At 40.9% G+C, this 26,789-nt stretch overlaps 3 protein-coding genes across 6 annotated transcripts; 2 read left to right on the top strand and 1 right to left on the bottom strand.

Moving 5' to 3' along the window:
- The first annotated feature begins 166 nt into the window (after positions 1–166).
- On the top strand, positions 167–3,284 carry mettl21e (methyltransferase like 21e). Of its 2 annotated transcripts, none has more exons than XM_055044736.1 (5): positions 167–470; positions 1,475–1,644; positions 2,196–2,313; positions 2,396–2,493; positions 2,717–3,284. In XM_055044736.1, the coding sequence occupies exons 1-5, from the start codon at positions 419–421 to the stop codon at positions 3,038–3,040; spliced, it is 762 nt and encodes a 253-aa protein (XP_054900711.1). In that variant the 5' UTR covers positions 167–418; the 3' UTR covers positions 3,041–3,284. The 2 variants fall into 2 exon arrangements, with proteins under 2 accessions (XP_054900711.1, XP_054900712.1); XM_055044737.1 differs by having other exon boundaries at positions 167–467.
- Positions 3,285–5,878: 2,594 nt separating this feature from the next.
- LOC129369492 (uncharacterized) lies at positions 5,879–10,346 on the top strand. Of its 2 annotated transcripts, none has more exons than XM_055044936.1 (8): positions 5,879–5,946; positions 6,121–6,222; positions 6,334–6,479; positions 6,947–7,076; positions 7,142–7,789; positions 8,360–8,508; positions 8,620–8,737; positions 8,841–10,346. In XM_055044936.1, the coding sequence occupies exons 2-8, from the start codon at positions 6,129–6,131 to the stop codon at positions 9,281–9,283; spliced, it is 1,728 nt and encodes a 575-aa protein (XP_054900911.1). In that variant the 5' UTR covers positions 5,879–5,946; positions 6,121–6,128; the 3' UTR covers positions 9,284–10,346. The 2 variants fall into 2 exon arrangements, with proteins under 2 accessions (XP_054900911.1, XP_054900912.1); XM_055044937.1 differs by having other exon boundaries at positions 6,947–7,064.
- Positions 10,319–25,938, bottom strand: tpp2 (tripeptidyl peptidase 2). Of its 2 annotated transcripts, XM_055044934.1 has the most exons (29): positions 25,673–25,938; positions 24,150–24,278; positions 23,903–23,998; positions 23,508–23,612; positions 23,267–23,391; positions 23,001–23,164; positions 22,347–22,501; positions 21,957–22,033; positions 21,739–21,866; positions 21,412–21,660; positions 21,191–21,306; positions 20,943–21,114; positions 20,698–20,855; positions 20,541–20,617; positions 20,354–20,460; positions 18,865–19,019; positions 18,660–18,776; positions 18,471–18,571; positions 18,290–18,386; positions 18,074–18,211; positions 17,724–17,968; positions 17,415–17,493; positions 15,185–15,223; positions 14,664–14,815; positions 14,486–14,582; positions 14,266–14,396; positions 13,919–14,174; positions 13,036–13,155; positions 10,319–12,916 (listed from the first exon to the last, which is right to left on the bottom strand). In XM_055044934.1, the coding sequence occupies exons 1-29, from the start codon at positions 25,835–25,837 to the stop codon at positions 12,827–12,829; spliced, it is 3,840 nt and encodes a 1,279-aa protein (XP_054900909.1). In that variant the 5' UTR covers positions 25,838–25,938; the 3' UTR covers positions 10,319–12,826. The 2 variants fall into 2 exon arrangements, with proteins under 2 accessions (XP_054900909.1, XP_054900910.1); XM_055044935.1 differs by lacking the exon at positions 15,185–15,223.
- Between the last annotated feature and the right edge of the window lie 851 nt (positions 25,939–26,789).

Below are 26,789 nucleotides of genomic sequence, written 5' to 3' on the forward strand. Positions count from 1 at the left end.
AAATAATCCATCCCTGATGTAGAAATCAAGGTGAATATATAGGCTATATATTGTTTTATATTTATATTTCATTGAGCCCCTTATAATCAAAACATGCCACCACCCATCTTTCCTGTCCAACAACAGCACAGCTACAGCTGCTGCTGTCAGTCAGCTTTCTGCTTTAAGCTTGACCGGAGGGAACTCGAAATATGGGCAGGATCTTTGGCTCTGCATGGGATTGTCAGACGAGGACATTTTAAACACTTTGTGTGTAACCCAAAACCACAGAGGGTTAGAAATAAAAGCCCCTTGGAGATCAACATTCACAGTGACCCACATCTGAAAGAGCTTCACCTTTGATCACAAGACAACTTACTGTTGTTGGCTCGTGCACAGGAGCATGTCCTGTTAAGGGCGTGCTTTTCCTCCTTCAGACATGGACGCTCAGCAGCCCAAAGCCATGGAGGACTCCAGCTCCAAACAAGGTGGTAAGAATTTGGACTTGTGTTCAGAACCCTTTATTTATTTATTTGCTCTCTGTCTAGTTCCACTTCATATGCTGTAAATTAACTACAAGCGGTTCTTTCTGGAGAACCAGTTGTGCTGAAGCTGGAATTTTCTGCAATCATCTCTGTGTGAAGAGGGTTTGTAAGCTCTCCACAAGCTTGGCATTGTCACAGTGGGCTTTCCTGACCTTTTATATAAACCAGCATTGCATAACGCAAAGTTGTGGGTTGGATGCTCTCATGCAGCCAACGCAGCTCAGAGGGCGATGACGAGCCTCTGTGTGATTCACAGAGCAAAGAGTCGAACTTTATAAAAATAAAAAAGTATAGAAAAAACATCAATGTGGTTTTTCTGATTAAAGTTTGTGGTACTTTTGCACCTCTTTTATCTGACATACATCCCTTGAAATGTTGAAGGACAAATGTACCTAATGCACAGAAATCCTCCTATCACATGTTTTTTGGAATGCTGTCATCACTTTAGTAGGTTAGACTATTCATGCTCAGGTGCTGATGTGTTAAGCCTTTTGTGCAGCTAAAGGAGAAAATTCACATCTTACTAACAATGAAATAAAGTCAAAAATATTATTAATACCCCTTGAACTTTTTCAGACCTTATTTTATTAGAACAAAACATGCCAATGCAAGAGGGTTATGGATAAGATGTTGATACTTTTGGAAGGTGCTGTATAACACTAAGCAGGAAATCTTAACCTGCAGGAAGAAACAAAAAAAGCTTGAACAGGATGTTACACAGTTAAAGGTTTTAACGAGTCAGCAAATTACATAGCAAATTTTTATTGCTTGTAAAATCTATGAAAGTGGATACCAACAAATTCAGTCACTGCTAATGTGATTACTTGTACTCTTCTCATCCTGTGTTATTTGACTATGAGCATGTCTATTCCTCTCTTTCTTGTTCATTGTTGTCATCATGACATCGTGGTTTGACCATGATAATTTAAGAAAGATACTTGTCTTTACAGACGCCAAAGAGCATGTCACTGAGGATGCAGAGCTGGCCAAAGCCATCATGTCCCGGCAATTCCACCCGTCTGCCATCGGTCCTGAGACATGGGAGGGATACATCTTCTCTGATCAGCAGATACGGATCAAAGAATCCACAGACATCTATGGAGCCATACTCTGGCCCTCGGTGAGATCTTACCCTCAGTACAGTAACACTGGATAAGAAACAAAATATTTAGTTAATCTAAAAGAAGGGTTCACATATTCATCTGTAATATTTATCTCTGGGAAAAGAAACCAATTTATTACTCACCACCCAAAAAAAAAAGACTTTTTTTTAGCAAAATGAAGGATGTCAACACAAATGTGTATTCTGAGGAAAATGTGTTTTGGTTTCCAAATAACTGCATTTTAGACTAATGTGTCCAAAAATATATATTAAAAAATCCAGGACTTCATTTTTATTTTATCTGTAAAACGTCATCTTGCCTTAATATTTTTCTTAAAGAGCAAAAGTTTTGTACTTCCTCACCTTCCATAGAAGCTATAAAGTTAAAAGTCACGAAAGTCTCTGAAATATTGACAAGAGTCTTTCTGTTCAGTCTCACCATGTTTTCCCACTTCAGTAGTCAGGAACACGCTGAATGTCACCAAACTAAACGTTTGAGGTTTAAACATGCAGACTTATTCTTGCTGATGACTCCTCATATTAAATCGAAATGTATTCTCCTCCACCAGGCCATGGTGCTGTGCCATTTCCTGGAGACCAACCAAGACAAATACAACCTGGCCCATAAGAATGTGATTGAACTGGGAGCTGGAACTGGGCTTGTCACCATTGTTTCCAGTCTGTTAGGTACTCCAACAAAAATCTGATCATTTGCATGGATGTGATCGTGCTTTCAATTGATCTTGTAATTACTTTCATTGTGTCTCAGGTGCTAAAGTAACATCCACAGATCTGCCAGATGTGCTGGGGAACCTCCAGTACAATGTTACACGCAACACCAAGGGCAGATGCAAATACATCCCTCTGGTACAATTTGTTTTTGACACAGTTATAACACTGTTAAATTACCTCATGCGAGTTTAATTTACAACTTGAGAAAATAAAAGCAGATGTAAAATGAAACTCAGTCTATTTAGGAATCTTTCAAATCATTCAGATATTTTAGTGCAAATAAAATAAATCTTTAAAGCATTGCAACAAATACATTTTTGGCTATCGATTGTTTAACAGGTTTAATGACTCTCTCCAGGTCATGGAGCTCATCTGGGGTCAGAACGTGGCTGAGCGTTTTCCTCGTGCTACGCATCGTTTTGACTACATTCTGGCAGCTGACGTGGTGTATGCGCATCCTTACCTGAATGAGCTCATGGAGACCTTCGACTACCTCTGTCAGGACGGCACTCAGATACTGTGGGCCATGCGTTTCCGGCTGGACCCGGAGAACAGCTTTGTGGAGCGCTTTCAGCAGCGTTTCCACCTTGAGGAGCTGTATGACCTGCCCAGTCTGAGTATAAAACTGTACCGAGCCTGGAGGAAGGACAGCGGGGCCAAGGACCAAACGGAGGCCGCGTGAGATGAAGAACTCATGGAGCACTGAATACTTACTATGAATCTGGGGCTCAAAAATCATATTAAACGTCAGCAACAGCAATTGTTTGTGCGTTTGCAGGCCTACCAAAAAAAAAGAAAAGACGGACATCTGCAATTAACTGTTTACAATGTTCTCAGCAGATAGGTCAAGCTGCTTTATTTAATTTGGAAATCAAAGGGTATAAATATGTAAATAACTACTTTCTCAAATATATTCTGCGACTTTGTATGTTGTTCTGTGTAATTTGTGAAGAGATTCATCCTAGTGGGGTTAAGTTTGGCGTCTCTGTGTCGCCCGTTTCACTACAAATTCACTGCATCGTCAATGCACAAATTCAACAAGCTGGTTTGTTCTATGACTGGTCAATCATCTAGTTAATTTATTCAACGGTTGCTGGTTGCTGCTGCAATACCCAAGTGCTTACAGTCAAACTGATGGACAGAGGTTCTACTTCAGGACTTTCTGGTAAATACTAGAACTCATGGTTCCATTCATTCATTTTCTGAGATTCTTCTGGGTTTCTGAAGCAGCAAAGCAACCCCAGGTCATCACTCTATTTTTTGTTCTGGAATGCAGGATTAGTTTTGTAACAAGTAGAGCAGTTTTTAAAAAGTTCTCCTCTTGTCTTTTTAGTTTAACATGTATTTTTTACAAAATTTTATTTTATCAAGATTGAACTGGTAGTCCTGTTGCTTGAGCTGAACAGTGACGCAGTTAGAAGTACTATTGCATTACAGCAGGAAGGTTCTGGCTTGAAACACAGCCTGGAGTTTGCATGTTCTCCCTAAGAGTGCACAGGTTCTCCCCAGCTTCTCTAGTTTCCTCCCACAGTCCAAAAACATCACTGTTAGGCTCTGTCTAAGGTTTATTATCCCTAGATGTGTGTGTGTTATGTGTGCATGTGTGTGTGTGTGTGGGTGTGTGTGTGTGTGTGTGTGTGTGTGTGGGTGTGTGTGTGTGTGTGTGTGTGTGTGTGTGTGTGTGTGTGTGTGTGTACATGGCTGTTTTTTCTGTGTTGGACTGGTGGCATGTCCAGCCTCTTGCCCCATGACCACCAGAGATATGAACGGAGACAGTGATGTGTAAAAACACAACTTTGACAAAACACATGAATTATTTTGAGATCAAGTGTTATTCCTGAAGTTATTTTTGAGTTTTTCTATTAGTCGATTAAAGTGTTAAAGGTCATAGTTTAGCAGCTCAACACTTTTAAGAGGTCAAATTATTATGCTTTTATTTTGCTCTAAGTATGGTACTTCAGTAACTTGAACACCAACGCTCTGCCCAATTTCTTCCACATTTTGGAAACTCACCAGTTAGTTTATTATATTGGGAAGAGCAAGTTTGAGTCAGCCTCTATAAATGTAACCGCTTAAATCTGATACGTTAATGATTCCAAATCCTCCAAGGTTTTCGGGGTCTCTTTCTGTTCCGGTGGATGTGTGTCTCTGCAACGTCAGGAGTGTTGAAGAGCTGGATTAAAGGGCATCTAAGCAGGTGGACAGTAAATACCTCCGTCTTTGTAAAGACAAATAAATACCCAACAGCTGAAGCCTGCATGTGGCCTCAGAGGAATATCTCTTCACTTCATCTCTCTCTCTTCACAGCCTGTTAATCCTAAAAATCCTCTCCCAGCGACACAACACTGGAATTCTGCTTGTCATCATGCTAAATAAAACTTCTAATGTTTTATCAAACTTAGCCTGCAAAACAAAATTAGCCACTTCACAACATCAACAACACAACAACCAAAATCCAGGATCAAAAAAAAGATTTATCTTACAATTTATGATCCTAGCACATGACGCGGTGAGGTGTGTCTGATGTTGTCAATATTAGAGCCCCCTTATTTTCTCCAGAGCTTGATACGTGCAGGATGCAGTCCAGCCTGATCCTGTTACCCTCTACCTCTGCTGAAGCAATTGAGGCCATTGCAGGAAAAGCAAGCAAGAGGCATGAAGACGTCCCAGACGACGTGACTAATTTTAAATAGACTATTTCTTTGAACCGCTGACCCACCCGTGTGTCAGGGCATCGTTGAAAAAATAAATGTTTATTACTGACAGAGATTAAAGTTACTCTGCACTTTTTTTTTTGATATGGGAAATGTTTCTTACTTTAAAAAAAAACAACAACATAAAAATGAATTGCTTTTTCTGTCACAAGTAACAGTTTTAAATTACGCTTTGAAGGTGTCGGTTTTCCATGAAGGACGAGTTCATGCGATTGTCATCATAGCACAATAACGCAGGTAACGTCTTCTATCATGACATACTGGGTGTATCTCAGTCTCTGCTTCTGGGTGTCAAATGGAGTCAACAGGTCAGTGACGACATCCACTCTCTGCCAAGATGCTATCATGTCAAACACAAATCATATCCTGGGTTGGTTTTCTGCACAGTGAAAACCTGTGCTGTGTCTTTCTGTGTTTTTCTATTAGACAGAGTCAACCGATTAAAACTGTTGCACCACCATAATTTATTCGGACTGTTCTGAACCTTAAAAACCGGCATTTTTTTTGTAGATGTAGCAATCCTCCTTTTTTTAAATCCGGTTACTTTAAGCAGAGAACCGCTGTCTGGTTCTCTGCAGATGGACCAGCAGACGCGTCCTGAAGCAAAGACTCAGCTTTCTTGACCTGCCCTTCTTCCTATTCGCTCCTCTTCCATCTCCTCTTTGTTTGTGCATTTGAAACTTTGTGCCCTCTGCTCCTCCACGAGGTTTATTCCTAATGAGCGCAGCTCTAAAAATATCCTTCTGCCCTTGTAATGATGATGGGAGTGTCCTGTTGGATGCTGAGCCTCTATAACATCCCAGTCGATCGTATCCAGACACAGTTGAGGTGCTCGTTCATGAAAAGTAAAGCAGGATTGGGTCACAACTAACAGGTAGGAAACCAGAATAAAACATGTTCTTATTTTTAAAAGAGCAGTGATTATAAATACAGCTTAGCTCAAGAAAAGAGAAACTAATTTAACAGTTTTAATCATAGTTATGTTTACTCTCAAAATAAGTACAAATTCAAATGAAATAAAAACTACCTTCTTTCTAACAACACAAAGGATTTTATATGGAAACGTCGTGTTCACCATTTGTGGAAGAAACAAGCTTCACCAGAACAGAGGATGAAGATGAGGCTGAAGAAAATGAAGAGGAGGATAAAGGTAACTGCAACCAATGTGGTCTCTGTGTTTGACTCACTCCACATTAGATCTGAAACTATCTCACTTTTAACTTCTTTCTTTATTTATTTATTTTAAATGATGCACAAACAGAGGAATCAGCTGACAGGAAGCAACGACTGGCAGCCTGGGCTCCGTCTTTTTACTGCAGAATGGGCAAAGAGGTGTACAGCTACGCTGGCCATGAGATTGTTATCGAAGAGGGTCTTGACTCATATGCAGGCATGATATGGCCTGGGGTGAGTGTGCTGGTGCTGGTTCTGAGGTTTTATTTTTTTTTATAAAACCTGACCTACTGTGGAGAAGTACAGGCCAGCCATGCTTCCCTTTCGAAACACCACAGAGAGTTAAAGGGATCTGACAGGTTCAGCTTTTTTTCCACTTAATGTTCATTGTAGAGCCAGTTAGGGTTATCCACTCTGCACCGTGGCGTTCCAAAATGTTCAGAAATGTTTTATTGAAAAAGCCGTGAGTACCTCGTCAATTCTCAGGATCCCAGTGTAGATTTTTGTCTTTAACACAGAAAAAGAAAAATCTACAATTTATACTTCCTTTTCTACATTAAGTTTGAGGACTATAATGTCATGTTTGGCAGTAACGTACTTGCAGAAGGAAGTTATTTATGCTATAATGGACATTTGGGTGCTTGCCACATTACATGTTTTACTTTGCACACTGACAGTGGGAATATTGCTGTTTCTCCCAGGCTTTGGCTCTCTGTCGCTATCTTGAAACTCACCGTGACCAACTGAATCTCATGGACAAACCCATCCTGGAGATTGGAGCAGGAACTGGTCTTGTGTCTGTGGTGGCGACACTTCTCGGTACGAGTGAACGTGAGTCAGTCTGCTTTGACTGAAAATGAACACATGCGATTGCTTTGACGGGTCTGTTTTGTCAGGTGGTTGGGTCACAGCGACAGACCTTCCAGAGGTTCTGAGCAACACGAGAGCCAACCTGTGCAGGAACACCAGGGGCCTCTGCAGACACACACCCCAGGTGGCACCTCTGCCCTGGGGCTACAACCTGGAGAGCACCTACCCTTCGACCGTCTACAAGTACCACTACGTCCTGGCAGCCGACGTGGTTTACCATCATGACTTCCTGGATGAGCTCTTGGTCACCATGAAGCATTTCTGCAAACCAGGAACAACATTGATCTGGGCCAACAAGGTCCGATTTGAGTCCGACCTGGTGTTCACGGAGAACTTTAAGAAAGCCTTCCACACAAGTCTGCTGGTCGAAGAAGGAGAGATGAAGATCTTCATGGCAACGAGTAGGGAAGGAGATGATGAAGTAGATCGGGGGCTGAAAATCCAAGATCTGTTGGGAGAAGAGGATGGAAAGACTGTGGAGGAAGAAAGCAACAAAGACAACGGTGAAGGCAAACCTTCATGTGCCTGTAAAGAGGTGAGAGGTGATACACTGGACAATTACAATGAGGAGGAAGAAGACAATAAGTTTGAAAGTGATGTGGAGGAAGAGGAAATTGTGACCTCCAAAAATGTTGAGCACAATGAGATTGTTGCAAGTAATGACAACATTTCTGGTAAGTTATCTTCACACACAAATACGTTAAGTACCAAAGGATGTGCCAGCACTGTTTGCATATTACAGATGTGCAACAAGCCCAACTTTAGCCTGAAAAAAGAAAGTCAATCACAGGAATAATTTATTCCATACAAAACAGGTCTGGATCTTGAGTTAGGTCTCGGTTGTGTTTAAAATGCTGTTCTTCTCTAGACTGGTGTGTTAGTTTGCCAGCAGACTATAAAATGAAACAAACAGCCTTAATGAGAATGTCAGGAGTGCTGCAAACTAAATCTGAGATTCAAGAGAAGGCCAAAACATAGCAAAGCCAAGAGTATAACTGGCTGTCCTGAGATAGCACAGAGGGTTGGGTTGCTGGGCCTGCTGGTGTAGAGTATCTCAAGGAAGAGATGGAGACTGTTTTTTAATGGCAATGAGCTTATTTAGTCAAAAACAATGTCATATTATGGGCATTTATATGTTGCAATTGCCCATATCAAAATCTTAAATGTTTTCATACTCTGCAGTTAAGCCTTATGTTTTGTTTCATGCTTTCTGAGCTACACCACGTGTCTGTTGGTCCTTGCAGAACAGGAGTGTTCGGACCAGACGGATGTAAAGCAGAAATGGGTTCCAAACATCATTTGCCACGTTAACAAAGACATCTACCATTACGTAGGGAAGGACATTGTCATTTATGAATCCATAGATTCATTTGGAGCAATGATGTGGCCAGCTGTGAGTGTTTCTGATAACTGTTTGCTACAATAAAAAATAAATAAATAAATCACATCACCTTTAGCATAATGTGACATCAGCAGTGTTTTTTTTTTTTTTTTCAATTTGCAGGCATTGGCTTTGTGCTCCTTTCTTGACAACAACAGGGACACAGTGGACCTGCGAGGGAAGAGGGTGCTGGAACTGGGAGCAGGAACAGGATTGGTAGCCATTGTGGCCAGTCTACTGGGTGAGCAGTCACTAGACTCATCATGGTGTTAAACATAAACAGGACACAATGAACAGAATCATAATATTTTACAAATGACATTCCTTTCTTTCTGTATCAACAGGAGCATCAGTCACAGCCACAGATCTTCCAGAGATATTAGGGAACCTTCAAGCCAACTTAATGAGGAACACCAGGGGCCTCTGCAGACACACACCCCAGGTGGCACCTCTGCCCTGGGGCTACGACCTGGAGAGCACCTACCCTTCGTCCGTCTACAAGTACGACTACGTCCTGGCAGCCGACGTGGTTTACCATCATGACTTCCTGGATGAGCTCTTGGTCACCATGAAGCATTTCTGCAAACCAGGAACAACATTGATCTGGGCCAACAAGGTCCGATTTGAGTCCGACCTGGTGTTCACGGAGAACTTTAAGAAAGCCTTCCACACAAGTCTGCTGATCGAAGAAGGAGAGATGAAGATCTTCATGGCAACGAGTAGGGAAGGAGATGAAGGTGACCGGACCAGACTGGGTAGGCCTACAGGATGCAGGATCAAGGCCTAATTTAAAGGACTTAATGTTGAACTATTTTTTGTGATTTTTTTCCCCCCCAAATGTTATCAGATACCCACAAACTTTCTTAAAGGTTGTCTGACATGCAAGATCAGTTTAAAAATGTTTTGCTCGAGACTCAGTATGGAAGACATGTTTAGGTTATTTACCTGAGAAACGTTTAAATGTCAGTTCAGTATCAAAATATTTATAATAGTGGTCTTGGCAAGCTTCACTTTGGCTGGTCTAACTTCAATCAAGAAAAATTGGGACAAGTAATTAACTGTTTCTGGGGTGATTTTGGCTCACTCTCACAATACACAACTTTTTTAATACTTCTGCTGTTTTGGTTCTGCCAAGGCATTTCAAGCCAATTGAAGTCTAGGCTTTGTATATGCCACTGCAACAACTGGAGCATATGCTTCTCTGCTGGTACAAGATGTTTGTAATGATATGCTGCACTGGGTTTTTACCAAACAAGGTCTACTGTGGTCTCATCTGTCCAATGGATAGGCCTTGTGGTACGAGACGCAACTTTACAAACACAACTTGTTGTAATTTCTTTAAAGCAGAAGTTGTTTTACTAGAAACCAACATTTGAGTTCATCCTGAAGTGAATTTGCTGGGATGTCTTAAATGATTTCCACTTGTGAATTACTGAATTGATTGGAAATAGCCTTAAAATCTAGACTGATGCACATCGACAGATGTAGCTTTCATGGTGACGTTGTGACACACATCTGTGTCCTCCAAACAACCAGACCTTCTGGTCTTATAGGAGGTGGACAGACTTGCTGAGTATCAGATAAATAGGAGGATATACTTTCCCTTTTCCGGCTAAATCTTATTGAAGATGATATGGTCTAGTTGCAACAATGAAGTTCATTGTATTGGGGAAACCCATTTTAGAAATCCATGTCCATTTGGTGGTTCAATGCCTTTTTGTTTAACAAACTACTTTTAATGGATCAAGAAATGTGGACAATGTGGATTCTTCTCGTCTTCTGTATTTTTCCACACTCGTAATACAGAGAAGTGACATGTGAACCCGTTTTAAATATTTTTATTCAGTGAACTTTCTTGTTTGTGACTTTTCTTGTGAGCACAAAATAGTTTAACAGTGGCTCAGGTCTTTTCCCACATGATCCAGAAAGGATATAAAATGATATAGAGAATACAGCTTTAACTCATAACATTCTGTGATGAAATAAGATTTTTATGGCTATAAATATAAACAACATCCACAGCATCCATAGCAAGCATTCGTGAAGTTCTTATGAGCACCAGCGGCGCAAACTGCAGTAGATATGTGTGGTGCCAGAGGTCGGAGGTGAAGTCTTGTGGTGAAAACTTAAGGCCATTTTTGGAGAGACTGTAATTGGCAACGCATGCTGCTGTGCACAGCATATGTTCAAACAGGAAACGCAATGGAGAGGGAAATTAATGAAGAGGCTAACTCTCACAAAGGATTCCTTCCAAGAGCTTGATGTGGTCTGTGCTGCGAATAATGCAGAAAGTGAAGCCGTTTCAAGCTAAACAGAAACGCAAGAATCTCGCGCCGTTGATTCACCATCAGACTCCAGAAGACAAGACGCCCTAAAGCAGATAGTTTACATTCTTAGGCATCAGCTTTCCAGCCAGAGAGCTAAAAACAATGAAAGATAAAACCAAAGCCTTTATTTATACTACTAGTTTATAAAAAAAAAAAATTTTGAAATTATTTTCCCCCCCCCATCTAATAAATATTTTTTCTTTCATTTAACATACTGATATTGAATCCAGCTTAACAAGACAAATTTTCTTTGGTTACACAAAGAAAAGGGGGAAAAAAGTTAACACTTCTGCTTTTAGGACTATAAAGCAAAGAGGATCATCAACATGAAAATTAAATTGAATCACATAGCCCTCATCTGTTAACTTCAGGTGAGACATTTCCAGAAGAACCAAACCAGTGTTAAGTTCAGACAAATCAAAAACATCTGTATATTCTCTGCTTTTAAAATAATTTCTTCTAACTGTTAAGGGTCAAAGAGTAAATATTTTATACATTTTAGGCTTTCAATATCTCTTTCAACGTATGAAGGAAAGTGCAACAGTTTTTTTGAAGCTTTGAAGGCAATTGAATCAAATCTGAAGTTGAAAGCATCAAAACTCTCAAGTCGCAATTGTCAAAAGTGAGCATTTCTAATGCGAAGTATATTATGGGAGACAATTATTCAAAATAGGCTGAAACTACTGGTGTGGTCCTTTTGAATAGCAAGGATCCCATTGAGAAGAATGCTGTCTCACTTGTGCAGGGAGAAATGTTCACGTGGACAACACAGGTTCACAAATACACGCAAAATTCTTCAAACACACACACACACACACACTCATCAACCACTGACATTTCTCCAAAGCATAATTCACAGGGAGAGGGGGAAAAAAATATGTCAAGTTGAAAGAAACTAAAATCCGATTCCTCATCAAAACTAACTTTTCATACACCTTAGAATACATGCATATATGCAAAATACATCGATTAAGATAGATTCTGTTATATCCCTATTGCATCTTTATATTTTCATGGTACGAGTGTATTTACATTACTTTATGACACTGTGTACACGTGCAGCATTCTGAATGCTGCGGAGTGAAAATTTGATTGTGTAACCTGTTCCTAACATCCCACCGCTGCCCAAAAACCGCATCATTCTGAGAATGAGGTCCGGTGAAAATGGAGGCTAAATGTGGCGCTCGGGAAGTGTCAAGCCTGCACAGGGTGCGGGGATGATTCATGCGGTTTGACTCAGAGAAGCTGATGAGTGAAACGACTGTGAGGGCGGACGGATGCTACAAACTCTGCAGCTTCCCCTGCACAAAACTCTGCCACCGTTCATTAAGCTCCATCTTGAAAGGTAAGGTACGTTGAAGAAAGGCACCGTGACATTTTTTGTGTTCAAAGACAGATAGGACCGACTTGTCAACTCAGGATTGTTGGAGAGCTATTTAAGAAAAGAAAAAAAATGGGCTTGTGATCAGTCCAATCCCTGCTTTTCATTTGGGATCATCAGGAGAGTTTCTGCAGCAGCAAGTCTGACTTTCCTCTTATCGAAGTAATTTAACGGACTTTTACAGTTTTCTGCTCTGATTTCCGATGCATCCCTGGAGCCCACAATGCCGGTTTTTACGGTATTTACACATGAAGAGAGGTTTTAAATGCAATGAGTTAAGAACGCTGGGGAGGAAGGGATATTTAAGCCTCTGAATTTGTAGCTGACACAGGGAAAACAAAACACAGGACAGATTACAGTTCTCCATATTTTTCTGTTGGAGCGGATTCCAAATTTCTGATTTGACTGGTTTTACAACCCATCGCCTCACAAAATTTGGCATGCATGATAATATTGACGCTCTGGGTCAGCTCCTAGTTTGACGTCTTAAAAAGAAAAAGTCTCAGGAGGCAGCTGGTTGGTCAGATGCATAGACCATATGACCCTGAGGGACACGTCCTCAAATTCGTCCTGTCATGGACTTTTGGAGGTCATGCCGTCCCATGCATGTGCCTGTTTGTGCTTAGAACGGTAAATAATCTGCGGGGTACATGACGGGGAGCCAGTTCTCACTGAAGGCAGTGCAGTGCATCCAGCCGAGGTGACGCATGAGCTGCAAAACAAAACCCAGGAGATGATTTTATTTTATTTTATTTTTTTTTTTTACACCAACAGACACCGACAGAAAACCTGTTTTTTCAACATAAGCATCGATCGCTGATACTCTCATACCTGGATGCAGTTCTTCATGTTCTCCTTGCTGGGCTTCTCCTCAACCATTTTGGAGGCGTATTTTAGGGCTCGGCCGTACATCTTGTTTGCCAGGGCGTGTTTGTATGAAAACGTCAAAACCTTAAAAAAACAAACAAACAAACAAAAAGAAAAACACAAACAAAGAGTGTTAGATAAAATGTTTTATGAACTAGCTTCAAGCTCCAGTTCAATCAACAAAATAATTTTGGATCAGCTTTCAGAATGTTTGGTTTTTCTTTCACTGTTGAGCAAGTGACAAGTTCATCACAAAAAAGAAAATTAGTAGGGAGAGGCGTGAATCATTTCTGAATTTACCTACATATCCATCAACATCTTTCTGTTGATAGATGTTGATGAAATGTCAAATGTCTGTTGACATTTCTGTATGTCAACAGAAAATTATATACTTATCAAAGCACTGATTTACTTTGAGTTTAACAAATCAGTGACTATTAAACTTTCCCAAAAATGACACATAAAATAGCAGTAATGTGTCTAAATTACAAAAATCTCACCTTGATTGCTGTATTTTTGAAGCACGATAGTGCATCAACCTAACATGATGGTTTTAAGATTAATCCAATAGTTCATCTTTATAAATTGATCAAATGAAGATGTATTCAGTCTTCCCGTTAGGCACAGTGGGCAGTGGATTGTTAGGGTCGGGTAGTTTCCTGAATATTCTCCCTGCTTTTCATAACCTTATTTGAGTTCTGCATTACATTGTAGAACAACAACTGCTTTTCAGCTGGTTGCCACGGCATCTGTTTTGTCCTCTTGCCCCAAATTCACACATAAAAGTCAAGAAAAAGAATACATAATTTGCCCCAAACAACCCGTTTGATTTATTTAAAATTCTCACCTTTGAGTCAGTTAGCTCCGCCCACTTCTGCACCTCCCAGAATGTGTCCATCAGGGCATTTAAAGTGTTGTCCAGGGGGTCATCAGAGCTGCTGGCCAGCTGCTCCCCGACCTCCTCCTCTCCTGCTGCAGCTTGCTCTGTAGCAACGGCTCCAGCGCCGCTCTGCAGCGTGGACGGCACCAGGAGCTGGTCGGCCAAAGCGCAGCCTTTTCTACACAGGGCGTCCAGAAGAGACGACTTCTGCTTCTCCATGTCACTGAAAAACAAAATGTTTTATAGATGAGGCGGGTTCAGACTGCCCCATCAATCCAGCCTTTGTCAAAAACCTGTGTGAAAGTGATGCCTACGTTTTGATGGAGGCGGCGTCTGGCCGAGGGTCTGTCTTCATGGTGAAATACACAGCCAGCGCCGTTTGGTCGATGTGGGACATGACGACCTCTGCTGCAGACACCACCTCTCTGAGGCGCTTCACTCGTTCCTTCACAGAAACAGGGAGAGACTCCGTACGAGGATTCTGCACAGCTTTGATGCAACTATCTACCAAAACCGTCTCCTGTCGCCGTTTACCTTCTCTGAGTCCAGCTGATGGAGTCTTTGCACGTGAAGTGGAAGGTAATCCGAGTAGTTTTCCCTCAGCTCATCGTAGATGGAGCTAGAGTCCAACCTGAAGAGCCAAAAACGACAGATAAATTACAGAGAAATAAAGAGGCCATGTGGTATGAAACCAGAGAGAAACGTAGCTTACTTTGTCATCCACTGAATCTTTAGATCCCTCATAGCTTCTGCAAACTCTTCCTTCAAATCCTTCTCTTTGTCTCCATCCTTGTCCTTCTCCTTCCCACCGTTCTTCGATTTGTTTGGGGCGGGGATTAGATGGTAGATGACTGGAACGATGTCCTACACCAAGACACAAACAAACGAAGTCTGATTGTATGATAGAATACATCTCTTCAACTTCTCAAATACTCTCTCTTGCTGCCAATGTCATGTCCTCAAGTAGTCTTTGCTCCATAGATCACTGAAGTGAAAATGGCTTTTAAATTACCCAGTAGTGAAGGTTTAAGGTAGTACTATCAATACTTTACAGACCACCAGAAAACCTAGTAAGTAGTTCATAAAAACAGCTTTAACACTTGTGTATATTTCCTAACACATTAACATGCTTTGACATGATAGATGAAGATGTTTTACAGAAAATAAGTCATTTCCCAAAGTAAGGAGAGCAGCAGGCGCTCTGTGGTTCAGTGCTTCTAACTTGTCCAGTACCTTTTTAAATTTTCCTTGTCGTTTTGCAGAGGCCTGCCCCTGGTGGTCAAAATAACACACAGTAAGGAACAGGTAACACAAACACCAACCAAAAAGGATGTTTTCATTCGTCTTTCATCCTCAACCAGAGACCCGGGGTCTCATTGCTAAAGATATAACTCAAACAGTACAAATATAATACAATTTACTCTAATCTTTGCCGTTTCTCCTAATCATGTCTAATAAAACTGTTTATTTTCATTACGACACAAATAAAAGTTACAGAATATTTAAAAAAAATAAAAATAAATAGAGTTGGCAGCCCAAAGGCAATAGGAAAAAGTAGGAAAAAGGATGAAAGATTAATTTTTGTTGTTGATCGAATATTTTGTGAACAGAAGCCAATAAACCATAAGGGTGCAACCAATATATATCCCCCAATTGTTTGTAAAACAAAATGAAAATACAAAAACTAGAGGAAGGTGAAAAATTTTACATAAAAATGATTTAATATATCAATTTAAATCAGTCGATAAAACAGTCACAAAAAATGCAGCTAGATCCAAAACAAGCCAACTCTGGTAAGGTCCGTTTCCACTGCAGGATCAGGGGTAATTCTCTGGGGCAGATTAGCTCCCCCTGGACCAACGCAGACTGAAACAGGTTGCAGTCTAACCTCCCTGGTAGGGAGGGAGGAGTTTTCAGACCGACTCTGAACTGAAGGCAGAGCTTCTCACATTTTCTGTTAACAGCAGTTCTGTATTTTTTTGTGCAAACAAAAACATTTTATGGAATTTGAATTCGCCTACATGAACCCACTACAGCTGTCCAGGGTTGTTAATCATCCGCAGGTTTTAAATTTGAATGGAGCAATGCTGCTGCAGGGTACGAACAGGAGACACACCTAACAATATTTAATTATCAAAAATCTATAGATTACCTCAAACCTCTGAGTCAGAAGAGACTTTAATTCAGTTTTAGAGCTTAAACATTGATATTGTTAGAAATGATTACTTTAGATAGGCAGTAAGTTGTGATCTCAACTGGAGCCACGTTAAGTTCAGTCCAATGTGCTAATAATCCAATGCAGCGACTCTTTTTCACACAGGTTATAGTGGTAATCTGTGACCACTATGAAACAGTTTCAAATTAATTCATACAGTCTGAATATTTTAGAATCACATCCTGGACTCTGCTGTTGTAACGGCTGGACCCACGACCCGCTCAGTAACAGGGGATGAAACCTACATAAACCGCCTGGCTTTCTGGGAAATGTACTCAGAAAAAGTCAAGTTAAATTCAAAGTTACAGAAAGTTCAGGAGACAAAACTACAATTTCCAGGATCCCTCAGTCCAAACATATTTTTAGTTTCATTTGCTGGGTTTACAACTAGAGCAACTTCCCAAACTCAAAAAATGTATCAATTCCTAGGAATGGCCGATTACCATTATCGAGGTATACTGACAAAAAATAAATTAATAAATCAAGCATTGAAAAAAAAAGAACTGGAGGTCAGATTCTTTCTAATGTCTCAAGGCCGAACCTGCTGCTGTGCACTGCTGGTGAACTGACAGAAAGAACGTTGCTACATTTTTGTCTCGCTTACAAAAACCAGATCTAGCTGTGTGAAAACTCATCACTTCTATTAATGTGAGCCTGCTTTAAAAGCAGCATCAGACGAGCACAAACCCGACAGAAGAAGACATGACTAATTAACCAACAATTATCAAGCTGGTAGGTGAGCAGCTGGTGAGTAAGTCGACCAAAATTTGCAAGGAATTCTGCCAATAAAAATAAGAAATCTCATAACTACAATAACCAATACAATATTTTAGAAGTGGTGAGAATAATGAGCCCTCAATGCTACGACATCCTGGTATTTCTATTCAAGGTTATTATATCATGAAACTTGACCCAAAGAAAACAAAAAAAACAAACTCAAAGTGCACGAGTGAGAAGAAAACGGAAACAGGTGACAGTGGTGGTCAGTCTGGTTCTTCAGGACACTTCCTGACGCCGGTCCATTCTGAACACTTCTCAAACATAGTCTTGTCTCACATTTCCATCTATAATAACCATTTGAATAATCTTTAATATGAGCTACAACGTCATTTCAGTTCTCTTTTTGAATCCATTTTTGATTTTAATTGAAATGGAAACTCAACGTAACATTTTGGTCCTGAAGAGCACAACTGACCATTTGAAGCAAAAAAAAAAAAAAAAAAAAAAATCAAGAATGGAGCCACTCACTGCTTTCTTGCCATACTCGCTCTTGGGCACAATGAGAGAGCCTGATAGGTAGCATCCTGGACTCGTGCCTTTAGGGATCCTGAGGGATGAAGGGGGATGAACAGCAATGGGAATAAAAAAGAAAATGTGACAACTGGTCCTACTAATATTAGAAAACTGAGATACTTTTCTTAGGAACAAAAAATAAGCGTCACAGGAATATTGTGTTCATTGAAAATAAAGATGTAATACAGCCATATGTCAACAACTAGTAAAGAGCTCATCTCCTTCTGTTAGAAATGTGAATGGAAACTCTCGAGTGTGACTCACTTGTCGTCTGGAAGGGTGGTGACATAGAAAGGCTGTGTAGCCCCTGGACACAGAGTAACAGAGTTGGCCTTCTTCTTTGCCATGAGGGCGGCACGGTGTGACTCATACACATCCAGACTGAGAGTGTTGGAGAGACGATGGGAAACCACGAATGGCAAATCCTTTAGGCGCTCCAGCTCACTGGACTGCTCGTGTCGGACCTGCAGACGGACCGTGTAATCCCCCTTTTCTAACTTCAGGGAATACTGGAGAGAAAAGAAACGTGATTAATCCCTATAACAGTCAGAGATCATGTGTAATTTTTACTATTATTTTCTTTAGTAGAAGGGGCAATTCTACAGATGTCCAACCTGGTGTGGGTAAGCGTCCCCTGAGCCCAGCAGTCTCTTGTTCTGGTCAAACAGCATCCACAGCTGACTGTCAAACTCAGACTCGTACAGAAGCTCGCACAGCGTCGGGCAGCTGGGCGTAACCTCTCCACTCTTTGGCTGAGGACAGAGCAACACACGATTATGCATCCACACGACAGATTGATCGGCTCTGATGGGCAGAAAGTTGGCCAATACCTGGTGAAAGCTATAGGTGAGGATAATTTCATAGAGCTGCCTGTTATTAGGCAGAATGTCCCGAACTCCCAAAGCTTTAATCTTTGAATTTAGAGGCCTGAGAAAAACACCAAGATGGGAAATAATTAAAAAACAGCACTTTAATACATGGAACAAGTTGTTTGTGTGTGTGTGAACTCACCGCAAAGGCTGAACCCATGACTTCAGGGTGACAGTGGGGGATACCTCCTCATATCTCATGGGTGATGACACGTCAAAACTCGTCACTCCCTCTGAGGCGTGCTGCAGAGACACAAAACAGAGTCAGAAACAAGAGAACAATGCCTGTTCTGATAGTACCGGTGTGTGTGTGTGTCTGAACTATTCTCACAATGTGTAGAGGAGAAGGAGAAGTGCTGAGGCCGTGAAAGGAGATGCTGTAGTCCACCGTCACGTCGCCCAGGCTCGCCCACCAGCGGGCTACACAGAACTCCACAACCCGACCCGACTGCAGAGGAGGCAGGAAAAACACAGAAAATAAAACAGAGGTTTTCTGCTGATTCTGGTGTTTTTACCTGATTGTAATGTCTACATACCAGCACTGCAAAAGCCTCTGTTAGAGAACCTCTTTCTAGCAGTGAGGAGAACTTGTAGAACTCGTTGGCTCTGTAGGCTTTCTGCTTGACCAGGTGAACGGCATGAAGAACAAACTTCGATGACACGTCTCCAGAATGGGAGGTCAGAGTGATCTCTGTGGGGGAAACCAGGAAAAATGAAAATTATGACACAGTAAAAACCACTGTGTTTCTGTCCTGCAACCTTTTAATAGGAATTTTGAATGTACAATTTTTTATTTTATCAGGACTCGTTTGACTTCAAAATCCTTTAAAACTAAATGCAAAATAAATATCTAGTTGGGTTTTATTTTCTGTACTCAAAAAACCCTGAAGCAACACTGAAGTTGGCTTCTGATTCAACATTGTGGTAAAGATACATTTTACTTTTTTTAACTTTATGTACCAAATAACAGTTGCTCCATTGAATATATCTATCATAGCTACCAGAACTGTGGATTAGCACAAACTTCATCCTAGATTCAGAATTTGTTAAATCTATTCTACCAACAAATATTCATGTTTTTTGAACCATAACCACTGTAAAACAATCTGAGATTAATGTAGTATTGGTCTGACTCGTCCAGGCATTCTGGATCTGGTTCCTATAGGAGGAGTCACTCCTAGCGTCAGCAACATACACAATGTCCCAAATTATTATGCAAGTGATATTTTCTCTGATTTTCTTAAATGGCCAATGCAAATGATGCTCAGTATAATTTTCAAATCATGAATTATTACAGTATAAATTAAATTTTACTGAACAAAGCTTTCGTCAGCAGTGAGATCCTTTCTCTTTTCCATATTGCTTTAAACCTGTGGCCTGCTTAATAATGTGGAACATCCTTCTTAAGTAGATTTCCTTTAATTGAGCTCAGACAAACTCATCAACCCACCCCTAGGAAATTAATGATAGAGATTCAAAGAGCCCTGACATATAATACCATCTATAAATTTAATAGCACAACAAAAAATTTAATCTTTATGACACTTAAATCCAATTTGCATAATAATTTGGAACACGGTGTAATCTACATCAACAGGTGGGTTGATGTTTCAAAGGTGGAAACAGACATGCAGCTCCACATTTGTAACAGAAACTGGACGGCTTGACTAAAAAGCAGGATCAAATTTAACACCGATCTCATGTGAAATTGTAGACTTTTAATATCTACCAGCAATGTTATACTCTCCCATCATAAACACTTTCATTTTGTGTTTAAGCTCCATCTACCTTGTATGCTTCCAGAACAACCGCACATATTAACTCCACCTTAAAGAATCTACAAGACTAGAATATTGGACTTTTTTTTTTTAACTTTGAAGAAAATCCTGGATTATAATCAGCTTTTTCTTCTTATACTACAAACCATGTTATTTATCTTCAGCAACATGTCTTGGAAAGTATGAGAGTGACCAGCAACTTCCATTGGTCAGACATATTCTCAGCTGCCACCACGGAGCAACCGACCTGCCCAGGAGGCTCCCTGAGGAACAGTGACGAAGTGACGTCTGATCTGTCCAGATCTGAAATGGACGTCTGAGAATCGCACCTCTTGATTACGACCATCAGTCACCCTGTTGGTGCAAAGAGGGAGAAACGAGTAAGAGCCAAAACTACGTCAGAAAAACCAAGACTACACATTGTGAGAACGTACTTGGCAGGGATGATAACTGTAATAGGAACTCTGAATAATGGGCCACAGGTGGGGGCTGCTGTATCATAACCACAAACCTGAAAAACAATTAAAAACAATTTAATAAACAAGACACAATTTATTAAGCTTCATTCGTTCCACTTTGCCTTCTGCGCACCTCGGTATAGTGGACTCCCTCTCTCAGTCCTACGGGATCGATCCGGACGTTAATGTGCCGACACTGGTTCATCAGTTCCAGATGGGAGGGACACTGGACCCACGTGGCTGCACATGTTAGCGCCAAGTGTAGCTGCAAGGAAATTCGCTCCGAGTTTTCTGTTTGGCAAAAAGAGCAGATTTAAAACATATGGAAACTACAGATAAAATTATGTAAAACTAAATCCAACCACTCAGTTGTGGTACCTGTGTTCTCTGGGAAGATGGGCTCGATTCCGACCCCGTGATCTGAAGGTGCAAGAACTTGGGCTGGTTCCCTGAGGTAGATGCCTCTCTGTGAACCCACGCTGACCGAGAAGCCCAGGCGGCTGGTGGGTAATGAGGCGTGCTGAGTGAGGTAGTCTAAAGCCTTGTCCACCTGAGAAACAAAGCAATTACTTCACTATGAAAAAATACAATTAGTTAAAAAAAGATATGATAAAAAAAAAACCTACCTGGATTATTCCATGACCCTGTGCAAACACTTCAATGTCGTCGACCTTCTGAGCGGTGTTCTCCAGCGCTCTCCTCACAGCAGGAACAGAGGGAGGGATCCCGCTCTGCTTCAGGCCTTTTTTATTGATTAAAAGTTAATCACACAGAACCTTCAGTTCTGAAATCACTTACTTCTAATGACGTTACCAATCAACTACAAGCCCTGCAATCCAGAACACACCTGACAGAACGAGTGCGATGCCTCCGCAGGCGTTTGGCGAGGACATCGACGTGCCGTTCATCAGCTGGGTGCCACGGAGCGTCCAGTTGGGTACGGATGCAATGGCACCGCCTGGAGCGCTGATGCTGACCCCGAGGGCTCCGTCGGTACTGGGACCCCTGGATGACCATGTGTACTGGTTGGGGGGCAGCTTCTCTCTCAGGGAATACTCGGCCACCATCATGTCTGGAGTCACGTATGCGCCAACTCCTGCAGGGACGACAGCAGCAATTAGAGGAAAAGTAAAGAAAATTCCAAGACTTCTTTTAGCACGTTTAGAGAACGTACCGATAACGCTGCTGGTGGTTCCTCCTGGGCAGCCGACCGTAGAGAGGCAGGGGCCGTTATTTCCTGCACTCGACACAAAAATCACGTTGTGCTTCTGCACGGCCTCTGTGATCACTTCACAAATCCTCCTGAAAGGCAAGTGGTCCACGACACTTAGCAACAGCATGCTAAAACAAAACACATGGCAGAAAATTGGAGACCCTCTCTGCTATTCTTACCCTGAATTAGGCCAGTGGGTGGCTTCCCCGTAGCTGTAGTTAACCAGGTCACACTTGTAGTTGATTACTTCAATCATCTTTCAGACACAAAGGGACAGAGACCAGAAATAAACTTGTGCAAAAAAAGTCAGTTAATGTATACATTATGTAGGTCTGCACAATATTAGAAAAACATATAACCAGTATTTAGTCACTATAAAGAAATTTGTTGTAATTAAATAAGATTTTTCTTATAAAGCTAAATTATTAAGAACAACAAGAGCCCATCAAATACACCAAATTTATTGTGAATTTATGAAATCTTGGAATTTAAAAAATGTAATTTTTTTTCTGTCTCGATTTTGATGCATCGCGCAGTTTTAATGTTGAGCTATCTTTTTGAAGGAATACCGCTCGGATGAGTCCGGTGCCAGTTTCCATGGTGCTGAGTCGAGTGTCTCCGATCTTCAGAGCCAGAATTTGGGCACCAGGAGCCACGCCGTTTCTTTCTGGTTCCTCTGGGAAGTAACCTGCCGCAATGCTCGCCACGTGGGTCCCATGAGCCCCTTCAAGAGCACACAGAGTCAGATTGGAAGTAGAAAACTTGGAGTCAACATCATGCTCAATTAACTGCTTACATCTAGAGCTAAACCGAGAAATTAGCTCATTTTCATCTTCGTGCACCCTGACCATCCAGACAAACTCAAAATTCATATCATCTTTCAATCACTAAATGCACCACACAAAATTGCTGCAGGGTCACACAAACCTTAATATTTGGACAAAAACTCAAGTTTTTTTTTTCTTTCAGTATTAGTGAGTCACTTAAAAATTATGTCAGGCTAATCACAAAAGCTAGACGAAGCTTTTAAAAAGTAAATAAAGTTATTTATTGTAGTATGTCAGCTGATAACACAGAGTTATGAAATATCGGTCGACTTCATCAGATGCTGGCAGTTCTTTCATTTAAGGGTTTTGTTAGGATTAACTGTGATAAATCTATTGAGCATTTAAACTGACTGAAAGGTACAAAGACTTCTGATATTCTGCTTTGGGGTAACTCACCTCCACTGGTAACGATGCAGAGTGTGTTTCCTTCGTCGTATATGTTAACAGAATAGTTAAGCATCTCAGCATTTCCTAAAGTGGCATATTCTTGTTTCTCTTTGTATGAGCCCAGGACAGTGCACTGGGACAGTTCTCCACACTCTGATGTGTCCACTACCGCCCTGAAAACAACAAAAACAGTTTTAGACAATGGAAATGATAGACATGCTATTTGTGCATACCAGTAAATAATGAGGAGGGCACATAAACAAGAGCCGACTTACTTCCACGTGACGCCATCGTGCCAAAGCACGCAGTCATACACTGGACCGGGATCACTGTACTTCTTCTCTAGAGATGCCAGCAGCTCTGACTGACACTGCAGGTCTTCCTTCTGCAGCTTTTCCAACTGAGGAGAGAAGATGAAGGATGTGTCAAAGCCAGACATGAGAATCATCACACTAAGCAGAGGCATGTCGCTGCAAGCAGGACCTTTGGGTTCAGAGTTTGTGTTGTGGATCTGACCTGAGAGGGCGTGGGATGAGCGAGGTCAAACTCCTCTGTTTTGCGACAGACCTCAGCGAGGGCTGCTCTGTGCGCTGGGTCCCACATCTTTTCTTTTCGCTCTTTCTAAAAGGGAGAAATGTGCAAAGATGTCAGATTTAGCAAGAAGCTTACTAAACCAAATCCCTTCTGGTAATATTTACTCAAATGTAGAAATCCAAATTCAAATCAGAACTTTTTTTCCCCATGCACAGCCTTTTCTAACCAGCTAAAATAACACCAACGTTTGTGCCTGTGCCACGACTCCCTGCCACGACTCCCTGCGTGTTTGATGTTGTGCTTTCTGCACATCAAAAGTAATAAAACATCAAATCTCTGACGGAACTAGAGCAGCAATCATCGTCACATCTCCCTACCTGTATCCTTTCCTTAAGAGCCTTGGGGAAGAACTCATAGCCATTTTTAACTCCGATGCGAAACTTCCCTGATGGGTTGACCCAGGCAGGAGGGATCTGAGAGACAAAATAAGACGCAGCGAGAGACGAGATCACCAAAAAGTGAACTTGGATGTAGGACACTATGTGAGACAGAAAATTTCACAGTTGACAGTGGTTATGAATTCAAATTATAAAAATATGGACATCATCATGGTGTTTCCCCAACCTTGAGCGTTCTTCCAGAAAGGCCAGTGATTGTCCCATCTTTGGGCTCCACTGCTGTGGTCATGTTCACGTCACCACTGCCTGTTGTATCAATGATGTCCACAATCTTTGGTTTCCCCTCAGTGGTGACCTAAAGATGCAGTTCAAAACGCAGAGTAAATAGATCCAGAAATTCAGACAAGTCCTTGTTCATCAACAAACTAGCATAAAAGAGTAATGTGATCTAAGCAAAAAAAAAAAAAAACAACATGAAATAAACTATTTGTTTATTGGCTGAGTTAACCATTCAAAGACCAGCTATAATTTTGGGTTTTATTTAAATGACCAAAATGCTTGATCATATTTAAATGACTACAATTTTCATCCATCCAAATATTAGTTCATTGTTTTAATTTGCAGGTTTCATTGTAAATAAAAACCTGCATGAGAAAAGATGTGTTCCAATTTCTTGTAATATTGAGGGGGGAGTGAGTGTCAAATACAGTTCATCTCAACTCAGTTGAGAGTTTACTGTTCAAATATAGAAAGCACATCATTTGTTTTTAAGAAAAAAAGATGAAATTTTTATGGGTTTTTAAAGGAACCTGCTATGTATTTGACCATACATACTTTAAAATAATTAGACATCGCTATGGTGCAGCTGTGATATTTGTGATAAACAATGGTGCTTTTGCGTCTTGAACACATTAAACCAGATCCACCTGGTAAACAATACTCAAACCTGTATGATTCTGCAGTCATTGTATTCTTTTAAACACTTCATGGTCAGTTCCTTAGCTTCAAGGTAACCTTCAGGTCTGACATCAAGACTACAATGATTAGATTGTACCTGATCTAATGTGGTTTCAATGGGACATGTAGTTTCACATAAAACATCATAATCCTACAATTAAAGTACCGAAGTGGCCAATTTACTTGTTGTTTCCAATTTTAAAGAACATGTAATCAGTGCAGACAGGTTCACGGGTTTGATTTTTCAAAGTGTGTTCAGTAGCTTTCACTTTGGATCCCATTTTAGGTCGTCAAATGCAAGAACACATAAAGCAATACATCCTGTTCAGTGATGTCACAACTACATTAAGTTTGGCAGATCTCAAATTATTGTACACGTGTTCTTCCTTTGTATACAATAATCCAGGCCATCTTAGAAAAGTACTTTGGACTTTGAGCCGGAGCTGATTTAAGGTGCTCCACAAACAAAACAAAAAAAGCTCTAAGTGGTTTTGAAAGCTACGATTCGGACACCAACTTCAACTCCGTGAGAACAACCGTTGCTAGCTACCCGGTTAGCATTTATGCTCAATTAATAAATGTAAAGATAGTTCAAAGCCCGCTTGTGTAGCTCTGAAACAAAATGTAAAAGCACAAGAAAACAATTGTCATAACAGACTTTAAATGCGCTTGGCTGTCATAAAATATATTTGCCAGTTGTCATAATAGAGCTATTTAGGAACGCCGGCCTTTAGCATTGCTAGCTCCGACCATCTCGGTGTTCGCTAGCACGAGGCGGCCGGACAGATTCACCTGCATGCCGGGGGCTCCGGGGTCCACGCCGGTGTCGAGGATCGCGATGAGCACCCCTCGCCCGTCATAGTCGGGGAACCTGGTGAGGTAAGAGGCAGCGCCGGTTTCTTTCTTGGGGAGAAGCCCGTGGAAAGGGAACGGTTCGTCGGTAGAATGAGCAGCCATGATCCAAATTTTAAAAAAAAGGAGCGAGAATGAAAACAAAGAAGCGAAATGGGGAAGAGACAAGAGAGCAACACGGCGAGCGAGGCGAGGAGGAGAGCTGATTAAAGGCGCAGTGCTTGCTGTTTTCTGCACCACACTGGGGAACACCGCCAGAACTTAGAGATTCTTATCATGCTTGAGCCAACCAGAACTAACCCCATGTTATTTTTGAGCATATTTCTTTAATATGTCCACAATGTCTGTTTTATACAGCAAACAGTCTGAATGTGTGGATATTGTGTGACTCACAAACATAGTTTGATCAGAAGGGAGGAGATCATTATTATAACTCCCACAAGGGCAAAGTGATCATCAGCTTTCAACATCAAAGCAGCCTGAGAAAAAAAAGAGATGTCTAATTTGTTGGGATCAGAAACTTCACATAATCAAAGCGAAGCTCTTCATTCTGCCTTTAATGTGGAAGCTCACACAGGGGATTTGACTGAAAGATGGGATTAAAGTCTTAGTGGACTTTTTTGGTTACAGGGACTTTTTCAGGGTGTTTTTTTAAAACTATGTTTCTGCTTCATCTAATATTTTAGAAAAGATGGCATATGGGCTAAATGTGGAGAAGCTGTTAAATAATCATAAGTTATGCATAGAACACCTGGTTGTAGTGCTGCTGGTGTTCGCTCTCATTTGCTTCAAAAGTAAATAAGCAGAAAGTCTGCAATACCCCACCCTTTTCTCACTTTTTTTCATTTGCAAGAACTGGGGTCAAAATATTGACTAAGCTAGAAATTTGATCCACAAAATATCTTAGAAGGGAGATGTTGGATTTTATATAACAATAGGAAGAGTTTTAACCTTCTATAGTTAATATTTCCTGTTAATGTTAAGATGTATGTGAAACGACATTCTGGATCACATAGTTAGAACATTTTTACAAATTGTCTCCTCTGATGTTTTACTC

Source organism: Poeciliopsis prolifica, unplaced genomic scaffold (genome assembly GCF_027474105.1).
Source record: "Poeciliopsis prolifica strain line A6 unplaced genomic scaffold, Auburn_PproV2 SCAFFOLD021, whole genome shotgun sequence".
Lineage (NCBI taxonomy): Eukaryota > Metazoa > Chordata > Actinopteri > Cyprinodontiformes > Poeciliidae > Poeciliopsis > Poeciliopsis prolifica.

Excerpts from the sequence above, each read along its gene's own strand:
- mettl21e (XM_055044736.1), top strand. The coding sequence starts at position 419 with ATGGACGCTCAGCAGCCCAAAGCCATGGAGGACTCCAGCTCCAAACAA. Across the intron at positions 471-1,474 it reads CTCCAGCTCCAAACAAGGTG|ACGCCAAAGAGCATGTCACT; the intron begins GTAAGAATTTGG and ends TTGTCTTTACAG. Across the intron at positions 1,645-2,195 it reads GAGCCATACTCTGGCCCTCG|GCCATGGTGCTGTGCCATTT; the intron begins GTGAGATCTTAC and ends CTCCTCCACCAG.
- LOC129369492 (XM_055044936.1), top strand. The coding sequence starts at position 6,129 with ATGGAAACGTCGTGTTCACCATTTGTGGAAGAAACAAGCTTCACCAGA. Across the intron at positions 6,223-6,333 it reads AAATGAAGAGGAGGATAAAG|AGGAATCAGCTGACAGGAAG; the intron begins GTAACTGCAACC and ends ATGCACAAACAG. Across the intron at positions 8,738-8,840 it reads CATTGTGGCCAGTCTACTGG|GAGCATCAGTCACAGCCACA; the intron begins GTGAGCAGTCAC and ends CTGTATCAACAG.
- tpp2 (XM_055044934.1), bottom strand. The coding sequence starts at position 25,837 with ATGGCTGCTCATTCTACCGACGAACCGTTCCCTTTCCACGGGCTTCTC. Across the intron at positions 24,279-25,672 it reads CCGGAGCCCCCGGCATGCAG|GTCACCACTGAGGGGAAACC; the intron begins GTGAATCTGTCC and ends CTGCATCTTTAG. Across the intron at positions 23,165-23,266 it reads CACGATGGCGTCACGTGGAA|GGCGGTAGTGGACACATCAG; the intron begins GTAAGTCGGCTC and ends TGTTGTTTTCAG.